General features: G+C 46.9%; 2 protein-coding genes across 7 annotated transcripts in view; both read left to right on the top strand.

Moving 5' to 3' along the window:
* LOC147618120 (synaptotagmin-5-like) overlaps positions 1 to 27,711 on the top strand; it is a 128,421-nt gene that overhangs the window by 96,517 nt on the left and 4,193 nt on the right. For all 6 annotated transcript variants that reach the window (XR_015262183.1, XM_086775360.1, XM_086775363.1 and 3 more), the window contains exons 6-10: positions 9,500 to 9,601; positions 9,719 to 9,793; positions 12,046 to 12,125; positions 12,215 to 12,365; positions 12,576 to 12,809. Coding sequence is in view for 5 of the 6 variants with exons in the window: in XM_086775360.1 (XP_086631486.1) it covers positions 9,500 to 9,601; positions 9,719 to 9,793; positions 12,046 to 12,125; positions 12,215 to 12,365; positions 12,576 to 12,809 (642 nt within the window). In the remaining variant the exon portion in view is untranslated. The remainder of the gene's footprint in view (positions 1 to 9,499; positions 9,602 to 9,718; positions 9,794 to 12,045; positions 12,126 to 12,214; positions 12,366 to 12,575; positions 12,810 to 27,711) is intronic.
* On the top strand, positions 16,135 to 27,403 carry LOC147618121 (uncharacterized). Its single transcript, XM_086775366.1, has 2 exons — positions 16,135 to 16,652; positions 26,933 to 27,403. The coding sequence occupies exons 1-2, from the start codon at positions 16,531 to 16,533 to the stop codon at positions 27,327 to 27,329; spliced, it is 519 nt and encodes a 172-aa protein (XP_086631492.1). The 5' UTR covers positions 16,135 to 16,530; the 3' UTR covers positions 27,330 to 27,403.

The following is a 27,711-nucleotide window of genomic DNA, read 5'->3' as shown; positions in this document are numbered from 1 at the left end:
ATTTGAGCCTTTCCACACAACTGGCCTTCTTGTCACTCCAACTGTCGGCACAAGTTCCATGTAGTACGAAGCTTGAGTTCTGTTCTTGGGCACCCACAAAGATGTACAGGATTCTCAGAACCCAAATCTGGATAACCTCCCATTCCCAAAGCTTGTCCAAAAGTCCATAAATCTTCACAATCAATAAAATATCGATGAATCCTAGTAAATCCCGTAAATTCTGAAAATGGTGACATCTGCAATAGCTTCTACCCATTTCTGGAATTCCTTTTTGAGACCTAAGATTTCTTCTTTCTAGTGTAAGAAGATGACCCTAATAGCCACTATGCTCTCCTACATAATTAGGGCCAATGCATGTTTTGGATTCTCTGCCACATGGCTGTCCAATCCCTGTAGTAGCACTTTCAATTTTCCATGTGTCTCCTGTTATTGTGGGTCAAAGGGGGGGCTAGCCGTAAGCAGCACTTCCCACAGTCAATCAGTGGAGCAATGTAGTAACATCATGTTCTTTTTGGATTTTTGGATTGCCTTGTGCATAGATTTGGGAAAAAAAATGGATTATAAAGAAATTAAAAAATAAATAGAGAGAGAGAGAGAGAGAGAGAGAGAGAGAGAGAGAGAGAGAGAGAGAGAGAAATGAAATGAAATGATATATTAACGTCTTCAAAAGGCCAAAATGACCTATGAGACCAAAAAGGTCACAACAATTGGTGGATCTGATACAATGTCTGTGTAAGAAAAGCTAAAAACAACTAACTGAAACTGAAATAACTGAGGAAAAGTACGGTACTAGGAGCTCCTAATGGATAACATCTGGGAGGAAAACTCTAGCAACAAAGGTAAGCATCATACACATCACTATCCAAAGATGTCTCTCATCGGTCGATGGCGGATATCCTCAATGTCCTCCATGGTGAGTACTCTGACTGGACGTCTCCCATGCCGTGCTAGTATGGTCCTGATCCTCTGTTGTAGTCTCCGCCGGTGTCGAGATGGGCCTCTCATCTTGGGGCGCCTGGACCGCCCCAGCTCTATAGCCCGATCAATCAGTGTACCTCTAGTGCGGCTATACTCTGGGGCTAGCTACAATGCCTGCTGGCCTGACTGCTCAATCTCTGGTCGAAAGAAGTCTGTAATCTGCCTCTGTAGGTGTGTCTCCCTCTCTGATCCCGTCCCTCTCAAGAGACCCTCTCTATGTCTACGAAGCTCCAGCAAGTATAATCCGAGGCATCTTTGATCCTGGTATCCCATGACTCTAGAAAGTGGTCCGAAACCCTCTCTAAACAGGCAGTGAAAACGGCCTCGTATCTCATAATATACTGGACAGTGACATATGTAGTGTAACTCTGTCTCTGGCTCCATCTGGCATAGCTGACAAATCCTGGCCTCAGCTGGTACTCCTCTGAATCTGAATCTGCCAGTCTCAATCTCTAGCTGGTGTGAGGATGTGCGCATCTGACCAATAACACACCGTACCCCATGAGAAAGATGAGTATCCATGTAGCTGGGTCTAATCACAAACCCATCCTGCGTGAGCTGGAGAAGATGATCCCTATAGAAAGCCATCTTCGTACCAAGCTCTTGTGTCGGCTGTATCCATGTCCTCCTAGTGTCCAGCTGAATCAAGTCCTGCCTGATAAGTCTGGTAATCTCTGCCCGTGTGAGAGAGAGGGAGGGTGCATCCAGAGAGTACTGAAATGGAGGTAGCCTTTCCATACTAAAGCCATGCAACTGGAACCAAGCTGTCATCTGTGCATACCAACATGATCCGTCTCCCTGTGATGCCAACTGTCGTGAAGACTCCAGGGCTAAGCGAGCATATCTGTCTCTAGGGAGAGCCCAAGTGCTATGTATAAAGGAGACTGATCGAGTGAGTGCCTCTACCACCAATGGGTGGGCAGCCATCTCTGCACGGATAATATCATGTGGTACGGAGGCCTTGGCCCTAATCATCCGGGAAATCATAGAAACCAAGGGCCTCTCCATATGTCTCCATCCATCAGTGCTACCAGCTCGGCTGTGGTGATCCACTGAGGGTCCCCATATCTCCACTCCATACAGCATGGCTGAAGTGACCAAAGTGTCAAAGAGCGAGAGCTTTGTTCGAGGTTCGTGAAACTGAACCTGCGAACACATCCTCTCTAGTCTCCCCAATGCTGCATAAGCTTTGGTCAATCTGGTCTCCGCTGCTCTCCTCAAGGAAAATAGTGGGCCACTGAAAACCACACCAAGGTAAGTATATGCATCTGTATACTCCACTGTCTCCTGACCATATGTAAAGGTGGGTACTGACCTCCTAACCCACTGTGCTGTGGTGTTAAACACCATCACCTTGGTTTTACCAAGGTTAACAGACAATCCACTGTCCTGTGTGCAATGCATCCAAATGACGCTACATCCCCTCTGGAGAATCTGAGATCAGCACAATATCATCAGCATACAATAACAGCGGAATCCATGTCCCTGCTAGCTGTGCTCCTCTGTCACCCTCCCGCTCTACATAGTCTGAAACCTCATCCACGTACATCCCAAATAAGGTGGGAGAAAGGGGGCAGCCCTGTTTCACTCCAATAGTGGAGTGAACCATCTCAGATATACCCTGAGTAGTACGTACCTGTCCCACAACTGTCCTGTATAAAGCCACGATTCCCCAAATCATCTCTGTGGGCACTCCCATCTCCTGTAGTCTGCGCATCAATCTGGCTTTCGGTACTGTGTCAAAGGCTTTGCGGAAATCCACAAAGCAACAATAAATCCTCCTGCCATATAATCTGCCCTCCTCAATAATAGCTCTGAGTGTCAAGATATGGTCAAGAGTGGAGAAACCTCTCCTGAACCCTGCCTGCCCTGATGCACGTATGCCCTCTCTCTCTCTGCCCATCTACTCAACTCCTGCTCAAGAACAGATGCATATAATCTAGCCAATGTGTGACCAATCATGATGGTACGATAGTTCCCAGGAAGCATGGGATCCCCTGACTTGAAGATAGGCACAATCGTGGACATATTCCAAGTCTCAGGAAAACCCTCACACATGGCTCGGTTAAACATCATAGCAATAAGCTCTGCAAGCATATCTCTGGCATGAATAAAGTGCTCTGCTACCAAACCATCATGATCATATGCTCTCCCAGTCCTCATCCTGTCAATAGCTTTCTTTACCATCTCAGCAGTAAAGAAAGCACATGTCTCTGGGCATGGCTCCGATGGGTCTGGCAGGGGCGGCTGTCCTGTTGCTGTGTACAGGGATGCTGCATACTCACCCCAAATCTCTGTGGAGGTAATGGTTGGTGATGGTGAATGCTCATGAAATAGTCTCCATGCCTCGCCTGAGTCCCGACTCATAAATAACTGATACAAATCCCTCTCTAACTGAGCAAGATAAGCCCTCTTCTTCCGTCGCACTAGGTGCCGGAAGGTAATCCGTGACTGTCTGTGAGTGGTAACACCCATGAGCACCTCTCTCTGTAATCTGATCCTCATCTCTCTGCACTCCTCATCATACCAACTGTTCTGGGGCATGTTCCCAGATTGTCTCCGTGTAGGCTGACTATGGGGATATGCCTCTAATGCTGCAGCATGAAGCGTATCTATCAATATCTGAGTGAGCTCATCTAATGGCCGTCCCGGCTCCTCGGCACATAAGCGTCTGTATATCTCACCCGTGTACACGGTGTCAGTCTCCCTCGTAAAGGTATAACGAGTGTGTGTGGAGACCTGTCCCAATGGAGCGGTGCTGAACTGAAATGTGAGGGTGAAGGACAAGATAACATGATCCACTGCTATTCCAACCGGCCTAGTGCCTACCATAAAATCCTGAAAAGAGGGAATGAGACTGGGCTGAGCCATAACATAGTCCACTGTACTAGCACCATGCCTATGTGGAAAGCAAGTGAAACCGCCCGATGTCGGGAATCTCTGTAGGCCATTCAGGATGGCCAATCCATGTGCAGTTCCCATGTCTATCAAATACCGCCCATACACTGTATGTTCCTCATCCTGTGATAGTCTAGATAGGCCCATATCCCTAACATCAAGCTCCCTCAACATCTCCTCTGAGGTATCATAAAATACTGTCTGGTTATGGGCGGTCCTGGCATTGAAGTCCCCCAGGAGAATGATGTCACCATCCCTGGAGAACTCCCAAATATCATCATCCAAAATAGAAAAGGGAGACTGCCCGCTAGGTGATGCATACACTGATGTACTAGGAGCAAAATAGCATATAGCAATGTAGAGATATCTGCCCGTCTCTGGCCTCACGTCTTCCAAAAGACCGAACTCGGCCTATGAGACAAATCGGTGTACCTGTATGGGGTATCCTCTGTCATCCCAACAAAATGAAAAAGTACTGAACTAAAAAGCTGAATCTGGGTGTGCAAGAAGTACAATGAGTGGGGGAGGGGATGGAGCTCTACTACTAGGAGAATGCAAAGCTATATGCATGGAATATACAATCATGATATGCAACCTAGCTAGCTCCATCCTGTACCATACTGGGGGTATAAAATGGTATACATCAATGAAGGGGGTGTCCACAGCTCCCTGAAGAACATGCCTAGGTGTGCTCTGAAGCGAGCCAGTCGCTCCGCACCCTCTCTGTGAAACTGAGCTCTGATCTCTGTCATCTCTCTCTGGTATAGGCGTGGTGTCCGAAAGCCAGGTGTCCTCTGTCTCGTGTGGGCTCTGAGTGTCTCTGCTCTCTGGAGAGTAATTCCCTGCCGTGTAGGGGCTGGGAGTGGGATGGATCTATGAAAAAATGTAGTAATCTGTGTTTGTTGTCCCCCCTCTGGAGCTGTCTGAGCCTGTAATGATGTCTCTCTGTGATGCTGTATGTCTAGAATGAATCTCCCCAGTATGCGCTGGTCTGCTGCCTCAAAGATATGGCGTAGGGAATGTGGCTCTCTAAATAAAATGGGATATCTCTCTCTGATGGCTGTATATGCTCTGCATCTGCATACATAATGCTCCTCACTCTCCACCTCCTCTCTGCACAATCTGCATGCCCTCTCCTCTCGGGGGATCGGTGCTGCTCTGCCAGTCTCAATCTCCAATCGATGTGATGAAACTCTAAGCTGACCAATAGCCACTCGGGAGCCGTGTGGTAAAAAGCCCTCCATGTATCTAGGCCTCTCTATAAATCCATCATCAGTGATACTCATGAAGTGATCTCTGTAGTCTAGCATCTTCGGTGGAAGAGGCTGTGTAGGCGATATCCATGTCTCTCGTGTATAGAGCTGCCATAGGTCCTGTCTCAATACTCTGTTCCTCTCACTATGAGAGAGACGGATATGTGGTGCATCCCTGTCATACTGGAATGGTGGTAGATGATCCATGTCTAGGCCATGCTGTGAGAACCAATGTGTGACCTGTGCATACCATGATCCTCTGTCTCCTGCCTCAGCCAGCTGTCTAGATGCCTCAAAAGCTCTGTATGACAATCTGTCCTATGGCATCTCTCTGAATCTGTCTAGCAGGCATATAGTTTGAAATATGGCCTCTACCATCATAGGAAGCGCAGCAAACTCTGCTCGGATAATGTCATGAGGTACTGAAGTTTTGCTGCGTATCATGCATGCCATCATGAGGGCCTGTGGTCTCTCTATCTGTGTCCACCAATGGGTAGCAAGGCCTGGCTCCCATACCGCTGCTCCATACATCAATGCCGGTGTGACTAATGTGTCAAATAGCCACCCCTTCGTCCGGGGCTCCTGAAAATGCGCCTGGTGGCACTGTCTCTCTAGCATAGCCAATGCTGCATATCCCCATGTCAATCTAGCTCTGCCTGGTGAACCCATGGTGAAGCGTGTGGTTGCTGCAGAGAAGGTAACCCCTAGGTACACGAATGATGTCACCACCTCGACCTGGCGTCCTGCGAGAGTGAATGTCAGCTGATTCCTGCCTTGTCTCGAAAAAGACCATAACCTTGGTTTTCCCAAGGTTCACAGTAAGACCCCTCTGTGTGCAAAAATCATCGAGTGCATGTAGATGCTGCTGTAGACCTCCTGGAGACTCAGACACTAATACAATATCATCAGCATAAAGCATAATATGTACTGAGGTAGCTGCTAAATCAACTCCATCTCCGCCTCCCCGTGTAATGAAGTCAGCCACCTCATCAATGTATAACCTAAATAGCGTGGGGGAAAGTGGGCATCCTTGCTTCACACCAATGGTGCTAGCAATAGTCTCGGACATACCTCTTGGACATCTGACTCGCCCAAAAACCTGCTCATATAATGCATAGATGCCCCATGTCATATCTGCTGGTATGCCAAGAGACTGCAGGCGCTGAAAGAGCCTCTCTCGTGGTACTGTGTCAAATGCCTTGCGGAAATCCACAAAGCAGCAATAGAGCTTTCTCTTCCTCACTCTGGCCTGATCAATCATACATCTCAAAGTGAATACATGGTCAGTGGTAGAGAAAGCTCTCCTGAAGCTTGCCTGCCCTGATGAGCGTAAACATGCTCGCTCAGCATATAAGCTAAGCTCTTGCTCCAACACTGCACCATAGAGTTTGGCCAGCACGTGGCCAAACCATAACCGTCCTGTAGTTGCTCGGATCGAGCATATCCCCTGTTTTGTGAATCGGCACAATGGTGTGCATCGTCCACTCCGCAGGCAAACCCTCTGCTAGTGCCTTGTTAAACAGGTGTGCAAGAAAAGGAGCCAAAGAATCTACTACATATATGAGATGCTCACCCTGCAGGCCTATATGGTCGGCGGCCCGTCCATGCTGTAGGCGGCGGATAGCTTCCTGTACCATCGAGTGGGTAAAGAAGCTAGCTGTGGTAGGTCGAGGCTCCTGTGGCTGAGGTATAGGTGGCTGCTGTGGGGCGTGGTATAGGCCCTCTGCATTTGTGTGCCATGTCTGTGGGTCTGCAATAGGTGTCGGTGTTCGGGGCTCTCTGAAGTGCCGCCATGAGATAGGGCTATCTCTACTCATGAAGAAATGAAAGATCTCTAGCTCTTGTATCTCTGCGAGAAGGCACGCCTTTTGCGGCGAGTAAGTCTCCTCATCTCTCTCCTCGACTCCTGCTCTGTGATGGTTCCCAAGGCTCTCTGTATGCGGAGCCGTGAGTATAGGGCTCTGCACTGGGGCATAGTCCCAGATCTCGCAGGCTCTCCTGAGTGGACACGATGTGGGAAGCTCTGTAATGCAGCCGTGTGTAGGAGTGATGCCAGCTGGGCTGTAATGGTATCCATAGGTGCCAGGGGATCCATGAGTAGGAGCCCATCCTCTACTCTGCCAGTGTATATGTCTGCCATGTCATGTGTGAAGTAGATGGTAGTGTGTGGCATCGGTATGTGGGGGGCTGGTGATACCGGTGATCCGGCTAGTGAAAATGCCAAGTATGTATTATCTGCCCCAATAGGACGAGGTGGAATGGAGAATGAGGTGACAAGCTGTGATGCCTCCAAAGACCCCATAATGTAGTCTACCACCGTGCCTCCGGTCCGTGTATGACCCCCATGTGGGAAGCATGTCAGCCCTCCTGATCCCGGCCACTGTAGCATCCCGTTATAAATAACGAGACGATGCCTGGCTCCCAACTCTAGTAAGTGGTCCCCATAATGTCCTCTGTCTGGTCTAGTGTCCTCTGATGCCCGACTAGCCCCTATCTCCTCTGGATCCACAGGGTAGAGGATCTCCATGTCATCATAGTCATACGCCTCACACTGTCTGCTCTGTGTGTGGGCATTGAAGTCGCCAGTAAGAAATACTTCCCCTAGTGTAGAATAATGCATAATCTCCTCTGACAGACAAGTGTATGGCGAGGCTCCTGTCTCCTCCTCCTGTGGCATGTCCTCTGTAATGACATAGGAGGATCCTGATGGAGGAAAGTAACATAGAGCTATGTATATAACCCTGTCCTGTGAGAGCTGTAAGCTGATCCACATGTATCTGGCCTTTGGATCCTGTGCTACCACTCTCAGTCTCCCTTGTAGCTCCCGTCTGAATAGAACTGCTACTCCCCCCGACCCTCTCTAGGTACCCTGGCGTGTGGTCCTCCTGTATGCTGACTCCCACTGGAATCCCTCTACTCGAGGTAGCCCTCTCTCTGGGCTCTGATGTGTCTCTGTCAGAAGTATGATGTCTCTCCCCACCATAACATGCTCCAGTCGTCCAGGCTGCACCCCCGGCCATCTCGATAGAAGGCCTTCTTGCCTTCTCTCCTCGCGTGTAAGACTCGTGGCATGCAAGCTCTCCTATGCTCAAGCTGCATCCTCGTGAGATCATCATCCAAGAAAATAGGAGCTCCCTCTAAACCTCGTAGTATGACCCTCTTCCTCATGAAGGTGACCCTCTCCGTCTCTCCTGCAAACTGTAGGGTGAGGGCTCGCTTGCGTGTTGAGTCTTTCCCGGCTCTCCATGCTTTGGTGAAGGCCAAAGTGACCTATGAGACCAAAATAATTACATCAAGTCCATGTGATACAATGTCTGAGTTACATTAAAAAAAAAAGGAAATGCTAGGAACTAAAAATGAAAAGCTAAAGCTGGGTCTAGAACTGAGAGCATATAGCTCTCTACCCTGATTATCCTAATATATCCCTCATCAGGAGCTGCCGCATGGTGCTCACAGTGATGGGACTGAGCCAGCGAGAGAAGGTCTTATGGTGGGAGATGATGGCTGCGATCTGTCTGAAGTATTAGGGTCATGGGCGAGGGCATCATGCTCTGCAAAGCTGAGTGGCTCTGTCTAATCGCACTCCTCTTGATCGGACTCGAATTGCTGTTGCCTGGAGTTCAGGTGATAGGGTGGGGGCTCCTGTAGAGGTCTCTGCATGGGATCCAGATGGAGGGGGCATTGCTCTAAAAGTCTCTGCCCGGAAGAAGTCTGTAAGCGCCCTCTGCCTCGGTCCCCTTGCTGCTGCTGGCATGTGGTGTAGTAGGGACTGTGTGTCCAAGAGGAGTCGTCCTAGGTAGTCCATGACCCTAGAAAGTGGACCAAATCCATCACAGAAGAGACAATGGAGTCTCCCCCCGATCTCGTAGTATACCGGGCACCTACATATGTAATGCTCCTCTGTCAACCTCTGTGTGACACAGCTCACATATCCGATCTGCTGGTGCAATCCTCACTGGTCCATATCTGGCTGTCTCTATCTGCAGCTGATGGGAGGATGTACGGATCTGGCCAATCGCACACCTCACTCCAAAAGATAGGTGTGTATGCATGTATCTCGGCCGTGTGATGAAGCCATCCTCTGTCAAGTGAAGCATGTGGTCACGGTAGAAGCTCAAAGAGAGAGAGAGAGAGAGAGAGAGAGAGAGAGAGGAGGGGGGGGGGGGGGGGATGGAGGTGCTCTATAGACATCATCATTGCACGTGATAAGTGAACCTGTCACCTGTTGTTAAACAACTCCTGTAAGCATAAGAAAGTGTCCTGGATATATTATTCTGGATGGGATGTAGAGTCTTCAAATACACTGTCTGTCACCTTATTTTAACACTGATTAAAGTGCTGCTTCTCCAATGTGTGATGGACACCTTCAGGTAAAAGATGCTGCATTTACTGGGAAATTTCGCCTGATGTTCAAGCCATTAGTCAATGACATTCCTGGCTTTGGAGCAGTGGTTTATTCCCTGCAAGATCTTGTAAGGACACACTATATGAGGTGTTCATGTATCATTCATGTTTTGCTTGTTTTTTAGAGATGCTGCTTAACTTCTGCAAGTCTAATATTTGTGCAATGATATTTCTTTATTTTGCAGGAAAAACTAGACTTTAAGCTGAAGATTGTTGGTGGTGATGTAACATCTGTTCCAGGGCTGGAAGGCACAATTGAGGTATACATATAGCACGCACGCATGCGCATGCACAAACACACACAAGGCGGGGGAGAGAAACTAAGCAGGTCCAACATAGAAAATTACAGTTTTTTTAAATTTTTGTTCTTTGAGAGCCGGGGTCTAACTCTATGATAAAATGGTAGTCCACAAGAGTACATCCATGCATAATGGCATGTTAGGAAAAGGACCAAAAGTAACAATAACACATTATAAAGCAGTTAGAGAAGCGCATAAGACAAACACTTTGAGTCCTGTGTGTCATGGATAGGAGTTGAAAACATGATTAGAGAAACACGTACACCTAGAGTGTATGAATGAGTGATACTTAACTATGCATCCTCTGGTTATTAGTTTCAGCAACAAGTTCCTTCAAGTTGAGGATAGGCTGTGAAACTGTAGCATGATGACTTCCTATGAAAGGGGCTTGTTTGTGCCTGGTATTGGGTCACGGGTGGATGCATGTTCTGGGGCTGGTCATGAGTCTCATGATTAAGTTCCTTCAAATCCAGGATAGGTTGCGAAACAGTAGCAATGATTCTGTATGAATGCAATTTTCTGCCTGGTATTGGGTGGCACGTGGTTTTGGGCCTGCAATGTCTAATCACTATCATCCAAGCCACATTATCTATTTTTACTCTAGTAGGTGCCCTTGGAGCTGTTGTGAAAGAGGAAATCCTCGTTGTGGTCTTTCACCCCAAAGTGAAAAACCTTCCCACCCTGCTGCTTCTTTTTGTCTGCAAATCGAATCTGCAAATTGAAAGGAGGGGGTGATGTGTGTATGTGATTGATGAGTGGTCTTTCCAGAATTCATCAATTCCTGTCGAAACGTCTTCAATCGAGGAGAAAGAGGCACACGCATCTTTTGGTTTAGATGTTGAAGGAACTGTCACAGGCTCAAAAACCTTCTAAATAAGCGATGATATCTACCCCGGATCTCATTGTAGACAGGAAATTGGAATGATAGTGCTCCATCCTTATCTCCCCCAACTCGCATAACTAGTAGAAGCTGCATATGCTTCACATCCATGAATCCCCATTTAGCCTCAGGGGATCTTGACCACAGATGGCAATCGTTATAGCATGTGCCATGTGCCTCTTCAAAAACCTTGGTCTTAGGATGAAACCATTACATGTAATCTATAAGAAATGGTGCCGGTAAAAGTGCATCTTTTTTGAAAAAAATAGGGAGCTCAATCCATGGTTCGACACTGGGACCTCATGGAAGGCGGCCCTGGGGATGCCTTCAATGAGATTATGATCACAGGTGCCATGCCAGAGAGGCTTTGAGAGGGTTTGATACACTCGGTTCCTAAGGAGGGTGGTAACAGATTGGAGATCTGGCAGTGGAGACCCATCACCCTTGTTGGGACCGCCTACAAGATTTTGGCCAAGGCCATCAGCAGGAGATTTCAGCCTTTCCTCCCCTAACTTAATCCATGACACTCAGACAGGTTTTATTCAGAATCGGAGCATGCTGGACAACATCTTCACATTTTGGGAGGGACAGCTTCGGCCAGGATGGTTCGGTATGGGTATGAAACGTATGGTACTGTACAGAAAGTGCAGAAAGTATCTTTACGATTGGCTACGGGTACAAAATGCAACTATCCTCGAGAGAAGAGCCAGCTACAGGTTTTGTAGTACCTTGTTATGGTGCATTTATTATGGACTCCAAGCCTATATAAGCGAGTGGAGTACTTATAAGCAGGCATCTCTAGCTCGGAGGATTTCTAGGAGATCAGGACCAAGATTAGGCCATGACCAAGCTCTAGCCAGACACTTGGATGGTGGCCTCTAGTGGTATATGGGACACGAGTGTTTGGGCTAAGTACACTGTCAGTGCAGGTCTAGCCTTGGGCTTCGGGTTGGTCCAGACTGAGGCAGTGAGCTTGCTAGATTGGTCTTTGTGTGTCAGTTTATGCAAGATGATGTTTAAGGGCTTCCAATGGACTCATGCGAGCCTGGGGATGTGGGGATGTAGGTGCCTGTTTCAGAACTCCATAAGGATGACCTCAGTAGCACTAAGGTCTTGCTTCTAATGAGCTTTGCAAAAATTATAATCTGGAACTTATTATTCTTGGCCACATTCTTTCAACCAAGGTCATACCTTCAGAAAAATGTCCATGCTAGGGTTTGGAAGACCCAATTACAATCTCTTGGTGATGGGGACATCTCATAAAGTCAGTACTACTAGCGTAGTTTTCTAAGTTTCACTATTAAGCTACTAACACAGTGAAATCATACTACAGGGTACAATAAAGACCGCTGTTGAGGACTCAATGCTTTGGCCTGCTCGAAATATCATTCCCATTGTTCCAGGAGATTACAGGTTTTGACAAACCTTTTAACAAGGCCTGATTATTCTTTTTTGTCCTGTATGTCTTTCTGATGCTGCTGGAATGCTTGTCCTGGTTGTAGGGATCTGGAGTTACAGGTCATGGGAATACTGGAAGTCAAGTTGGTGCAGGCAAAAGAACTGAAAAACAAGGACATTATTGGAAAGTCTGACCCTTTTGCACAGATTTACATACGACCAATTCCAAATCGGATAAAGAAGACCAAAACAATTGTAAGCACAATAACTGGCTGTGTATTAATGGCTGCAGACCTTTAACTTGATCTCCCTCGTGTATAGGGAACCCAGGGCTCTAGACTAGGGAAGAGGGTTCAAACCTGAGCCCATGCCTTAACATCCTCAGCCCTCACCACTATTTTACCCTGCCCGTGAGCTAAAAAGGTTTTCTCCAGCATTACTAATTGCATTTTCTGTTTTCTGCAGAATAATGACACGGATCCAATATGGAATGAGCATTTTAAACTTGAAGTAGAGGATTTGGCTACCCAGAAGCTCACAATTAAGGTTTTTGATGATGAAGGGCTTCAAGCAGCACAGCTTATCGGGTCTACCCAAGTAGAACTGAGTACTCTGAAGCCCGAGGCACTTGAGGACATTTGGCTTCCTTTGGTCAAGGAATCAAAGAAAGAACAGACGTCTACTGTGCCTAGAGGGGAGGTGTGCTTTACATGCTATATAGCCTACTGCATTGTACACTGTTTTGCATTTTACATGGTTTACTGGGAGTCTTTATACACCACAGTACTAACACATTGTGTCTTTTTGGGTTTTATTGGTCCCATGCATGAGGATTTCCATTGGTCAGTTGAGGGTGTCTTCTCATTGCCTCTGGATAGAGAATCCTATCCGTTCAGATGCGGAGTTTACTATGAGGAGTTTATTATGAGATATGTGGGAGGTAGATACTGAGGAGCACTATCTGTTCAGATGCTGAGTTTTGTTATATGTGGGAGGTTTAGTGACTCTTTAGAGTGGGGTTGGTCCTTTATCATGGGTGATGCACTACAGGCACACCTGTGCACCATCCTCATGTGGTGTTTAGGAGAGATGAGGAGGCCAGATATATGTGGATGAGGCTCTCTTCTAGGAGCAAGATTGGTCCACATAGATGGCATATGCACAGAGCTTCACAGCAAATGGGCAGTCGCCATACCTGTCTCTGTTCGTTGACGTCACAGAGGTCACCTCATTTGGCAGGTCCTTTCTGCAGCTGGGGGCTACACATGGACTTATAATCTATAACGCCATGGTGGAGGTTCTGGCACAGTAGATTATTTGATGGGTTCCTTGGCATTAGCCTGACAAATCCGTTGTTTCACTAACCCTCCCACCTCAGGATGGTACGGGGCCTATGAGACCTTGTATGAGCTCAACATAGCTGTTTGGAATTGTAATGGCACTTTCTGGTTGGATTGCAGAGATGTTAGTGAGACTTACATGGAGAGATCATCTTCTACACAACATACGAAGGCCTCTAATGGGGGCTACGAAATGTGACAAGATATGTGGGCCTCATCCTATAGGCAAGAAACTCATACATCATGTGGAGTTCGAGAATCAGGGGGAGTAGCCATGTTGTTCTACTCTCATGCTTCAAATGTTGTGTCTGTGGTGAAGAGCAGATAGAAGCACAACATGGGGCTGAAAACTAAGAGAGGAGGATTGCAGTCAGTCTTTGTCGCCATATGCTACTTTCCTCCTAGTGGATCACCATACATCACCAAAGAAACGAGGGAGGGTGCATCACCATTTTTTCCTCTTTTTACTAAGATGTTATAGCTTCTCACAACAAGGAGAGGTCATATTGTTGGGAAATTTCAATGCTAGGACTAGCTAAACTCATTGATTATGAGGAGAATTTGATAAGGCTCCCAGAACTTGATCCTGAGGAGACGAGGATTGCTAGAATCCCAGCAAGTAAGGGGAGTGTGACGGCCTATGGCCATTACTTACTGGATCTAGGCAAGCTTGTGGACTGATTATTAACAACAGGTTGCCCAGGTGGCCAAATTCAGGGGATCCTCACTTGCTTAGCACATGGCGGAATTTAGTACAGTTTATGTCATGGGATCCTCGGGTGTTATCTTGAATATCCTAGATCTTATCACCCATTGGGAGCTGATCATACTGACATCAGCTTTTGCCTTCTTTGTGCAGCCTGAAGCAGCCCACTGTCAGTCTGCAGCAGTCCTCACAGAGGTTCCTTTTAATCCTCCTGGAAGGAGTTTACAATGACCACCTGTAGTACACTCTCCACCCTATACACTGTTAGTCCTCCCTAGAACTCTCTAGCTCACACAATCCATTGATCAAGCTGCCCTGTAGTCTTTTCCTCATACCGTCAAAATCCCAGATCATCCATAGGGTGGACTCCCTAAAACTCACCCAGAAGAAGAGGCTCATGATGATGCAAAGCTCACCCAGAAGAAGAGGTTTTTTTAAGGAATCAGGTAGACCACATGATAGTTGATTTTAAAAGAATGTTGGAGAATCCTTTCGCAAAAACGTCTATCTAGTCCCATTTCAGACCCCCAGATATGGAGCCCAATGTATACAAGAGCTTCTGGAGGTTTCCCACCAGCCTCCATTAGATCTTTCACACACTTCTAGACCTTTTGAAAGTTGTTTGTTTACTGTCGCTAATGTGAGAGATGCCGTTAAGAAGTTGCATCATGGAAGGGCAAGGGACCATGAGGGGCTACGGTATACCCCCCACTTTTTTTTCTCCTCGACTAGCCTTAGGCCCAAGATCCTCCCGTAGTTATCATTTTCACCGCCTGTGGGCGCTTTTTATCTGCCCATAGGCGATGCCTCTGAGGAAGCGGAGTTTTGAACCCAGGACCTGGTCCTAGACAAACATCTCTACCACTGGAGGCACCACACACTTGGTTTTTTAACACTATCTTCTTGATCCACGAGGTTGGAAATCCAATGGAGTGAAGTAATTACAGGATCATCATGGTGAGCCACATGATGACTGATATGTGCATCTGCCCTGGAGTCAACAGTGAGCAAATTTGCAAAAAACTTGGGATGAGAGCCAAGGGACTTTTAGACGTAGTTACTCCATTTTGGATCATGTTTTAACATTGAGGGGGCAATCATTGAAGTGAATCATTTCCAGATTTGAGAAACTCTACTGCTGCTTTGTGGACTTTCAAAAGCATTCAGCACAGAGTCATGTAAAAACACATTGATCGGCTTCAAGGGCTTAAGTTTTCATCCCTTAGTTGGCTGCAATGAGACTTCATGAACAGGTGATTGCCGCTCTGTTTGGGTTGTACACTGATGAGGTGGCTGATTTCATTGAAGCTATCTTGTTGTATGCTGATGATGTGGTGCTAATGTCCTCTTAATCTGAAGGACACTCATCAGGCTTATTAGAAGAAAACCCTCAATTCCACTCGAGACCATCCTGAAAAAGTTTGGTGTGTTTTTCAGTCAGTCACATTTCCCATAGAGTTTGGTCACCGGTCATGTTACATAACCTCTAGATGGCTCCTCTTTTTTTGTTTTTTTTCGTCCAAGAAACAATCCTTCCATTAGTTACCATAAATCCATTCGAATCGCCTAAGTACATGAGCAGTTTCAATCATGGGAGACAAGAAAAACAACAGGGGACAGAGAGGGGCTCTTCCTTCCTGGCTGGCCGCTCTCGAAGGAAGGCTATCTCATACAATGGGGGGAGGGGGGAACAACCAAACAGGTGGCCTATAATGCCAAGTAACCTCGCTATCTCTGACCGTGAAGAAAGGACCGCTGCTGCAAATCCGTAGAAAAGCTTCTTTGCACTTTTGCATACGTTCAATGCCGCTTTGAAGCTTCTCCCACTGGCCACGGAAGGTGTGTATGATGTCGGTCAGGTGTGAACCTAGCTTACTCACGGGCATTTTTTCCGTGACTGGACACAGGTTTTTTCCCGTGTGAACACACTTATGTGTGTTGGGCACCTTGCCCTAGGCTTTTATGTACTCCTTGTACTTTGTACAACATTATTATGGGTGAGTACTTTTTCCAGCCACACGCTTCTCTCTCTCTCTCTCTCTCTCTCTCTCTTTCTCTCGTTCACTGCATGCTTGAGCTTCTTGTTGTGTTCGTGTGTAGGTTTTCCCCCAAGCCCAACATTGGTATCAGAGCCTGTTGGGGTTAGGGTTAGGGTTTCCCCTTGCTGCCCTCTACTCCTACAGCTTTGGCATATTGCATAAAAGCCCAACATCTTTGAAGCCAGCCAGTGTCTGCCGTCTGCCATCTCAGAGCTCTTCGAAGCCAGTCAACAAGCCAACGACCTGCACCCTGCTGTGCGCTACTGTACCTTCCCACTGTTGCTGCTGTGCACTGCCACTGACCTGCACCGCCCTGTCCACGCTAGCGCTCTGCCATGCACTGCCTTGTCCACACCTTTGCCCGATTGATGTGTGCCCAACCTGTTGAAGCTGCTCGAAAATTGTGCCGACTGCAGCCCAACATTCGGAAACTGTGCCGATTGCTACCCACGATTTGGTATTTCTGCAATTTTTTCAAAAACTCAGAAATTGCTAAAAATTACCAAATTGACTTCATTAATTAATTTTGGGGCTTTTCACCATTGAGCCTGAAATTGCAACATTGGCACACATTGGCATTGATTTCATCAGATTTGGTGCGTAATTGCACGAGAAATTTGGGGATTTTGCAGAAATTGACACTATTTGTAGGTCTATTATAGACATTTGGAGGCATTTTAGGTGTTATAGGCACATTCACTTGGCAGTGGGGCATTTCCCCCAATTTTTGGGTGTTACAACATTGGTACAGGTGACAAAAACACATTTGGGGCATTTCCCCCAATTTGTCTCAGCATTGGGTTGCTTTGCAAATTTTTTGCTCTCCAGTTGATGTGGTTTATGTCTATGTATTGAGCAAACATAGTGGTATACTTGGGTCATATTGCAGTTGATGCCTTGACTCAGTTACAATACCTGTTTGTACGCATTTGTGATAGCCATGTTTGGGAATACTAGTGATTTGTTTGGTATGCTCTCCATTGAGGATAAATTGGATGGCACCAACTATCCTATGTGGGCATATATGATGAAACATGTACTAGTTGCAAAGAATTTATGGGTCTATGTATCAAGGGCCGATGTCAGGCCTATTTCTCCTGCACGAGCAGCAAGTGCTTCAGGCACTATTGATGCAGGTGATGATGTATCTTCAGGTGGTGCTACATCTTCTGCACCTCTCCGGAACAACTAAGATGGGATGCCAAAGATGCTCAGGCACATGCTTGGATTGCCCTCTCATGCAAAAGGCAGGTAATATCGCACATTCATTCATGCACTTCTTCTAAGGGTACATGGGATGTACTTGTTTCTTTGTATCAGGTTTGCAATGAGCTCGTGTTGCCTGTCTTCGCAAGAAGATTGAGTCTGAGCATATGGATGAGGGTGATTCAATGGACAAGTTCCTTACCCGCATCAAGGATTTGCAAGAGCAGCTTATCAAAATTGATGAGATCATTCCATATGGTTCACTTGTGTCTACAGTGCTTTAGGGTTTGCAAGAAACCTTTCAGGGTTTTACTACTACTCTTCATCTACTCATGAAGGGTAATCCAAACTTGTATACCTTTGATGAGTTGGTGGCTCTCTTATTGCAAGAAGAGCAGTCTCGTTTAAGCCTAAGGGCAAACCACTTGCCCATTCAGATTCTACCTCGTCTAAAGAGGGTGACACCAAGAAGAAGAGTGCAACTATTGCATGGCCATCTCATTGAGGAATGCAGGAAGCGCGTTGAGAGTGGAAAGAAAAAGAAGCAGCAAGGTTTCGCTACTATAGTGGACGCTAAAGAAGAGGCTAACTTTGCTCATGAGGGCTATGCATTAGTAGTTACATGTAGTTTGCCTGCTTCTTGTATGTCTATCTCAGTTGGAGATTGGTACTTTGATAGTGGTGCTTCTAAGCACATCACTTCTTGCTTGCAAGGATCTATTTGCCACTTTGCAGGATTCACCTTCAGGTGGCATAGTTATGTGTGCCAATGATGCCTCTTACTCCATTAAAGGCATTGGCAATGTGGAGCTAACAGCATGTAATGGGGACAATTTTACTCTTAGTGACACTTTATATGTACCAGGCATTAAGAAGAATCTCATTTCTGTTTCAGTCCTTGTATTATTTGGGTTTAAGGTTCAGTTTTCTTATGCTTTCTTGGGACATTATGCAGTGGCCTGTATAAGCTTGACATGTATGACAGGAGTACTCATTCTCATGATGCTATGGTTGCATCCGTGTGTTGAGTGACATTGAGTTATGGCATGCTTGGTTTGGTCACTTGAATTTTCCATCTCTTGTACGCTTGTACCTTGCAGAAGCAAGGTATGGTGCATGAGCTTCCTCCTATGCAGGTTCCATTCAAGCATGTATGTGAGGGATGCATTCTTGGAAAGATGCACATGAATTCCTTTCCTAAAGATGGTACTATGAGGGCTGTCCGTCCGTTACAACTCATTCATAGTGATCTTTGTGGTCCCATGAGGGCTCCATCTTTTCATCAATGTACTACCGCCTATACTCCTTAGCAGAATGGCGTTGCAGAGAGACGTAATCGTACACTTATGGAGATGGCACGTTGCATGCTCAAGAGCAAGGATCTGCCCAATAAGTTTTGGCTTGAGGCGGTTATGTGTGCCAATTATGTGCTTGACCGTTGCCCCATTAAAGCCTTGAAATCTATGACTGCCTATGAGGCATGGAATGGCAGGATTCTAGTGGTGACTCATATGAGTCTTCCGGTGTTTGGCATATGTGCATGTGTCCACACAACAAAGACATAAGCGTGATGCAAAGGCAATCAAATGCATTTTCATTGGTTATAGTACTGAGAGTAAGGGATACAGACTCTATGTGCCTAATACAGGCAAGATCATTGTGTCAAGAGATGTTGACTTTGATGAATATGCGTCTCAACCACTCCTCTCATGTACAAGACAGCCATCTATTGGGCCGGAAGATGTGTTTGATACATTGTTGCATTTATTCAATTCAAATGTGGATAATGTAGAGCCAGTTTCGGCTCACTTACAGCCACCTATGGCTGCTGAAAATCAGCAAAATCAGCAGCTGAACTTGCCCCAAATTGATCTTGAAATGCCTCAGATTGATCAAGACCCCTTGGGTGATGCATTGGCAGAGGAAGATGTAGATACTACGAAGTCAAAAACTGTTCCTAGATGGCTGGTTGAGACTTTGCGTGATAGTAAACATTCTACATTTATGCTAGGTCGTACATGTGTTGCTTCTTGCCATGCATCTTCACATTGTGTGGATACAGCTCTTGTTGCCGCCGCATGTAACGAGGAAACTATTTCTCATGTTGATGCACTGGAGGATGACAATTGGGTGGCAGCCATGCGTTCGGAGTTGGACTCCATTGACAAAAATGGTACTTGGGAGTAATGTGACTTGCCTCCTGGCAAGTGTGCTATTAGCACAAAACGGGTTTTCAAGCTAAAGCGTAAGTCTGATGGTTCAGTTGATCGCCATAAGGCTCGCTTGGTCGCCAAAGGGTATGCCCAATGTGTGGGCATTGACTATGAGGAGACCTTTGCTCCCACTTCACGTATGGCTACCATACGTACTGTTATTGCATTGGTACCACTTCACGTATGACTACCATACGTACTGTTATTGCATTGGCTGCACAAACAATGGCATGTACATCAGTTGGATGTCAAAATTGCCTTCTTGAATGGCGATTTGCAAGAGAAAGTTTATGTATCTCAGCCTCCTAGCTTTGTTCAAAAAGGTGCAGAAAGAAAAGTATGCCGTTTACATAAAGCAATATATGGTCTTAAACAGGCTCCTCGTGCTTGGTACTACAAGATCCATGCATACTTTACTGCCAAAGGGTTTCAAAATAGTTCAGCTAAGAGTACACTTTATGTTCGCCACATTGGGAACAATGTTCTCATCCTTATTCTTTATGTGGATGACATGCTCGTCTCACTGGCCCTGAAGACGGTGATATTTCAGCTTTTAAGGCTGATTTGCATCATGCATTTGATGTCACAGTCATGGGGCATTTACATTACTATTTGGGCATACAGTTTATACCTTTTGAGGGGGGGGTATCATGTTATCTCAGTGCAGATATGTTGAGCAGCTCCTTGAGCGTTTTCACATGAAAGATTGTAAACATGTTTCTACTTCTATGGAACCAGGTCTAAAACTATCACTTGAGCATGCTGCTGAGCCTTTTGATGTTGCCACCTATCAACAGGCTGTGGGATGCCTTATCTATTTATGCTCTACTCGTTTGGACATACAGTATGCTGTTTCTCAGTTGAGCAGATTCATGCATTGTCTGAGCACTATGCATTGGCAAGCGTGTAAGCGTGTAAGCGTGTCTTTCACTATCTTAAAGACACCGCAAACTTTGCCTTGTTCTATGGCAGTTCTTCTACATTATGCTTGCTTGCATTTACAGACATTGATTGGGCAGGTTGCTATGACACGTGAGTGTCAACCAGTGGTAAAACTGTTTTCTTGTTGGTGACTCATCATCTGATGGCTCAGTAAGAAGCAGCCTACAGTGGCCACTTCTAGGTGTGAAGCTAAATATAATATAGGGCAGCCTTTACAGCTATTGTGGAATGTGTTTGGCTACGACGCCTATTAGCTGATCTTGGTGTTGGAGAGCAGTCTCCTACCACCATTTACACCGATAGTCAGAGTGCTTTGGCAGTTGCACGAAACCCAATTTTTCATGCCTGCACAAAGCATATTGAGGTTCACTATCATTATGTCAAGGAAAGGCTCCATGCAAGAGAGAATGACTTGGCTTATGTGCCTACACTTGCCAATTGTCTCCGTTCACACCATTCACTTGAGGGGGGTTTGTTGGTCATGTCTGCCCGCCACTCCCGGCTAGTTCAGGTGTGAACCCAACTTACTTGCAGGCATTTTTTCCCTGTGAGATTGGACACAGGTTTTTTCCCGTGTGAACACACTTATGTGTGTTGGGCACCTTGCCCTAGGCTTTTATGTACTCCTTGTACTTTGTACAACATTATTATGAGTGAGTACTTTTTGTAGCCACACGCTTCTCTCTCTCTCTCTCTCTCTCTCTCTCTCTCTCTCTCGTTCACTGCACGCTTGAGCTTCTTCTTGTGTTCGTGTGTAGGTTTGCCCCCAAGCCCAACAGTGTCATGATATTGTGATGAGAGAGCAAAAGCGCAAGGTCATGTCCTGTCTCGTCATATGCTAGGGCCGGTGCTATGTACCACATGGTGGCAAGGACCTGGTTTGCTACCACTACTCGATCAACGAGAGAGAGCTTGGTCATGCTCTAGAAAAGAAGCTTCTTTCGAATACTCAGAAGGAGATAATGTTGCCTTGGGGTGATGTCAGTCCCAACATGGCTAATAACAAACTTGTGTACCTCTTGGAATCCATTGGAAAGACTCAACTGGTCGGCAAGCTGGGGTAGGGGATGACCTAACCCAAAATCCACATGACTTGTGCTAGTTGATCTGTGTGCTTGAGGCCCGGTAAAAAATCTCAACTACATCTGCAAACCTCTAGAGATTCTCCACATCCCTGGAGAGGTAGGCCGTTGTGTCATCTGCGAACTTTGAATTGAGGAGCTCCTCCTGAGATCTGATGGGAAGCCTGAGGCCTCGTGTTCTGGTCTCTTCGGAACCTAAAAACCTGCTCATCCCCTCCGCCACAAAGAGGAAGAGGAAGGGTGCAAGGGGACATCCTTGGCGTATAAAACGAGAAAGTGGAAAGCTGTCACCCCGAGCATCCTAGATGAGGACTTGATTGTGAGAAGCCGACTAGAGGGCGGAGACACCCCGGACCCAGGTGGTGGGGAAGCTATGCTAACATAGTCCCCTCGAGAAATCCCCAATCCACCCTATCGTACGCTTTCTCAAAAGGAGAACCGCTTAGTCTTGCTGTCGTAAATGGGCTGTGGTGGTCGCCTCCAAGAAGGTGAAGATTGTATCCAAGATGCTTCTATCCTGCATGAAACATGTGTGTGTGCCATGGATCAGATTTGGAAGGTGGGGCTGCAGTTGATGGCTGATGATTTTGACTAGGGTTGTGTAGGTTGTCCCCAATAGGGTGATAGGTCTCCACCACTAGCAAATCTCTAACCTATCGCCTCCCTCCTTGGGGATCAAGTGAATCAAGCCCTCTGCTAGTCTCTCTGGCACAGATCTGGAATTCATGATCTCATTAAAGGCCGCCCTCCATGAGCTCCCAGTGACAAAGAAACAAGGGAACCAGAAGCTCATCCTCACCTTGCCCCCAAGGAGCGCGTGCCTTTGCAATCTCCTTGGAAGAGTGTCATCAAGAAACTCCGAAGAGCCGGTGGGAGCACCTCACGAGTATGCTGCCAGACCCTCTCTTTCGCATCTTGTACTTGCGGGGAGTGAGGCTCTGCAGTGAGAGCAGGGACTGAAGAAACCAGTGGCAAGCTTGAACTTGGGGTGGGTCGAAAACAATGGTTACGTTCGATCCGCTAAGCCTCCGGATGCCACCCCTTTGGTGGGCACTGTCATCTCGAAGAAATCCCCTATGCCTATGTCACCTGAGACCAAAAAGATGCGTGGGCATGGAATCTGGTCTCCACTCTCCTCTCCTCTATGAAACTGATATTAGTGCGGGCTGTGGCCATCGGAGCCTCAATCCAAGGGCTGTCTGGTGCAGGCGTTGAAGGGAGGCTAGGCTCCGGCGGAGACTCCTCTTGTGCTCTCTAAACTCTGAGAGTGTTTTTATGAGTTACCTTCTAGAGAATGGCGCTGATCTTGTTGAGCCTAGTATTGAGAGTTGCCGCACGCTGTGCGCTCATGAAATACCAAGCTCTCCCATAGCTCCTTAATCCTCCTATAGATATCTGGGTCTTGGATGAAGCTCTCGGGTATGTAGAGGCTCTGCTGACTATCCTGTCGCCAGGGGTCTCTAGAGAGAGGATGACGGGCGAATGGTCTGAAAAGGAAGTGCAGGCTAAGATACCTACCAAGCAGCCTTGTCCATAGGCCCACTCATCAACATAGAAACGATCCAAACGGGAGAGGTGGGGACCTGTGCTCCTCTTGTCAGATCTGGAGAATCCCAAACTCCCCGGGGTCCGGGAGATGCCAAGGGACCTATCCGCTGACGGTGAAGACAAACTCCTCCCGGCATGCAAGCCCTGCACTAGACACGATATTTTGGCTACCACCTAGTGTATCCTCACAGTCTTCAGCATATTAAAGTCGCCTCCCATACACCAAGAATCAGCTTAAGGAAGGCCCTGCCAAATCATGCTCCCGAAGTCTGCTCGACTTGCCATGGAGTTAGGGGTGTAAATGTTTAGGAGGCCCACTCACAGTAGAGGTATTTGTTGGCTCGGGGGCGGGGGGGCTGCTAGCGCTACAAGAAGGTAGATAAAGAGGATCACCTCCAAATAGGAGCTCTCGAGCTCCCCATCCTGCTCCCTCTGGCCTAATCCTTCAAGCTCCATGCAAGCCAAGGATCAAAAGTGAGTGACAATATCGGTGAGGTGCAGGTTCCCTAGGTGATGAGAGAGCTCTATCACCTGTCCATGAATAGTGGAGGAGACAAACTCTGGACTTCACTCTCGCTGTGCTGCTATAGTAAGTGAGAAGGCCCTCACTGCACCACTCTGAGGAGTGGCCGGTCTGGATCGATGAATCATGACATAGACTTGGCGATAGGTCGAGTCTCTACAAAGTCACTTGCATCCATTGGTAGGAATCTAAAGAAGTTGTAGTCCACATGCTTGTTGGGTAGGAGGGAAGCTAGCCTGCACTCACACACACAACCTCAAGCATAGAGAAACGTGAGAGTCTTGGAAAAGATGTACTCAATAATGATATGAAATGAAAGTACAAGTGAGTACTAAAAGACCTAGGGCAAAGTGCCCAACACACAACGTAAGTGTGTTCACACGGGGAAAAAACTTGCGTCCAGCCACAGGGAAAAAGTGCCCGTGAGTAAGCTGGGTTCACACCTGAACTAGCCAGGAGTGGACATGACCAACAAACCCCCCTCAAGTGAATGGTGTGAACGGGTAGCAGCAGGGTGATAAAGCTGTGAATGCTGCCCTGCACTATGCTCCACAGTAAGAGTGAACTGTAGTGCCAATGGAAAAAGCAAGCACTATATGACGGGGAAAAGGAGAATCCCCAATGTCATAGTGCTAATACTAGAGCACAGTAGTACATAAATGCATCACCAGAAATGCATGGCAAAGATCATGTGGACATCAACTCCATCAAATCAAGAGGCATCGCATAATACCCCCCTGAAGGCAAGTACCAAATGCCAAGCTGAACTGCATGTAATCCACATCAATGCTCTTTAACTGCACCAATGATAAGCATAAGAAGAGGTAGCAGATATACGCATGTGTAAAGGCCCAAAAGTCATGCCTGCGAGACATGCAATGTAAACTGCAAAAGTGAAACTCATCAATGGAGGATCCAATGAGGAAAAATCAGCAATGGTAGGGCTGATAAAAGTAAAAATTCAGCAATGGGAAAAGCTGAAAATGGGGAGAAAAAGTGGGGGCTCGAGGCGGGCATCAACCAATGCTATGAGAGGATAGGTAAACTCTTAGCGATGCCATGATCAGTGGCATGTATGGCAAGTGTAAAGATGTATAATCCCACAATGAATAATATACATGTGACATGTCAAAACCATGAGAGCAAGCCAACACTGGCCAAGTGTGTAAAAGGCACTCCTAGTAAACATCACATGTGTGTAAAAGGCACTCCTAGAAAGTGACAATGTCAACACTGTAGAAACAATCCCGCTACAAGGGAAAACAACATAAAAGGCATCTCCAGTAGACATCACATGAGAGAAAGCGTCTAGCATAGTCCAGCATAAGGGTCAACAAGCATAAGTGACCATGAGGCATCACCAACTGCATGTGGACAAGTAAAATCCCCCCCTGAAATGTATCTGCCAGACAATGCATACCATGGAGTACAGACTATAGAGCATTGTCATCAAAAGCAACGGCATCAGAAGACATCTCTGCAGGCGATGAAGATGTAAGGGTCAAGGCTGACACACGTGTAGCCAAATTGGCCTGATTTGCACCTGTGGAAGAAGATGCCAGCTTCTTTTTTTTTCACTCTCAATACACTTCCTGCATTCCTCTATGGTGTGCCCTATTTTCCTGCAATAGTTACAACACTTGTTTTCCTGCAATAGTTACAACACTTTTTCTTTTCAGGCTTGTCCTCTGTCTTGGGAGGATCCGATGGGCTAGGTTTAGGCCCATATGGCTAGGTTTAGGCCCATATCTATTTCCACGAATGGGAGGAGCTGTTGTTGACTCAGCAGACATCATGTTGTTCCTGTTGGAATGAGATTGCTCTTCATTGAGCAAGAGAGTCACAAGGTTGTCAAAAGTGACCGCATTAGGTGCATTGCCAGCCAACAACCGCAAAGTGGTACCAAATGTCTGATAAGAGTCAGGCAAATTACGCAAAACTGTCTGAACAAGATAGCTATCTGTCAAGACCTCATCAATGTTAATGAGCTGCTCTCGTAGGTCCTTCACATGCGTAAGGTACTGATCGATAGAGTCACCTTCAAGCATGCGGTCAGTCTCAAGCTTGCCCCTAAGGTAAGTTACACGAGCCTCATTGCGACCTGAATACAATGCCGCCAAGGTATCCCAAGCACCCTTTGCAGTGGTGCAAGAACGAATGTGTGGAATGATATGCCTGCGGCACGAGAGAGCAATCAATGCATGGGCCTGAGCATCCCTAGCATCCCAAATACGCTGCTGTTGAGGAGGAGGAAGACGAGGAGGTGGACCTGCATGAGGGTGAGCGGGAATCACTTCACCTTCCGCTGGAGCAGGTGCAAGAGGATGCTCCTCAGTGCCATCCACATACAGCCATACATTTTTGGCAACCAAAACATGACGCATCATGTAAGCCCACATAGGGTAGTTGTCCCCATTGAGCTTGTCCTCTTGAGATAGCATTCCAAAGAGGTCATTGTTACTGTTGGCCATGTTAACACAGCAAATCTGTCACAAGTCACCACGAGTAGGCAATGCCCAGCAAAACCATAAGAATGTGGGAGATAAATAGCAGGATAATCAATGGACTGAAAGGGAACTCCTTCACCACGAGAAATACATATGCATGTCCCAAATCTGCAAGTGTACTGCACGATGATGCAAATCAGTCAAAGTGTCCACAATGGCATACATATACTGCAGCAAACCACAAATGTATACATGTGCCGTGAAAAACACAATCAGCTGACACCTGTAAGAGCTGCAAGTGCGCAAATCTAGGCAAATCAAAGGTAAATTGGTCGAATGCTCCAAAAATGGGCTCAATGTAAAAAAGCCCTAATTTTTAGGCAACCAATTAGACCAAATCTGAACCGGATCTGCACCTGTAAATGTGCTAATGCGATTGTCACCTGTACCAAATGCTGTAATGCCCAAAGATTGGGTGGAATGCATGTCAACCAAATGTGCTTGTAATACCCAAAAAATTGGAAGAAATGCCCCAATGCCAACCAAATGTGCCTGTAATACCCAAAAATTTGGGGGAAATGCCCCAATGCCAACCAAATGTGCCTGTAATACCCAAAATTGCTTGCAAATAGTGCCAATTTCTGCAAAATTCCCAAATTTCTAATGCAATTATGCACCAAATCTGTTGAAATCAATGCCAATGTGTGCCAATGTTGCAATTGCAGGCTCAATGGTGAAAAGCCCCAATTTTTAACAGGCAAAATGTGCAATTTCAGGCTTGCAAATTTCACAAACCTTGCAGATCTGAGATTTGAAGTTGCTTTGGGCAGATTAGCTACTATACAGTTGGACCAGAGCAGGCACAGTCGTACAGTACAGGGCGCAGTACGAGCAGCAGGTAGTAGAGCAGATCTAGACAGTACGGGCATGAGGCGGCGCAGATCTGGGCGACAGCGGTGCAGCGTCATACGGCGGCAATGGCGTCGACAACAGGCAGGCTTTGATGGCAGGCAAGCAACAGGTGGCGCTGGGCAGATGATGGGCGGCGCTGGGCAGATGACAGGCAGCGCAGATCTGAGGGCGGCGATGGCAGATCTGGAAGGCGTTGGAGGCAGTGGTGCACGGGTGACAGATCTGAAGGTTGGCAGCGCACAGCGGCGGCGACGTCTCTGAGGGCGGCGGCGCACAGCAGAGGGTAGCGTACGGCGGCAGTACAGTATGGCGTACGGAAGGCACACAACTGTTGCAGCAGGTACAGGCAGTACAGGTCGCCAACAGCAAGGGAGAGAAGAACACGACTGTTTATTTATTTATTTATTTATAATAATAATAAGAGAGAGAGAGAGTGTGGTGTGTTAAGTGTGCAATAGGCTAAAGGGCAGCAGGCTGTTGATGCTAGGGGCTGGAGGTCTGATTTGGAGAAAAGGTAGGAGGCAGTGGCCTCTGTCGGGGGTGACAGAGCGGCTGCCATGGAGTCATCCTGGAAGGGTGGAGCCTAATGATGCCTATACACCAAAACCCGCAGGGAACCTGAAGGGTGAAGAGGCAAGAGGAA

Source organism: Cibotium barometz, chromosome 35 (assembly GCF_041138505.1).
Source record: "Cibotium barometz isolate CiBa-2024 chromosome 35, ASM4113850v1, whole genome shotgun sequence".
NCBI lineage: Eukaryota > Viridiplantae > Streptophyta > Polypodiopsida > Cyatheales > Cibotiaceae > Cibotium > Cibotium barometz.
The sequence above is the reverse complement of the archived record's forward strand: the minus strand, read 5'-3'. Positions and strand labels throughout refer to the sequence as shown.

Bases quoted from the DNA above. Each gene is read 5' to 3' on its own strand.
- LOC147618121 (XM_086775366.1), top strand. From the start codon at position 16,531: ATGCACTGCCTTGTCCACACCTTTGCCCGATTGATGTGTGCCCAACCT. The intron at 16,653-26,932 runs GTATTTCTGCAA...GTGCAATTTCAG, and splicing joins CGATTGCTACCCACGATTTG to GCTTGCAAATTTCACAAACC.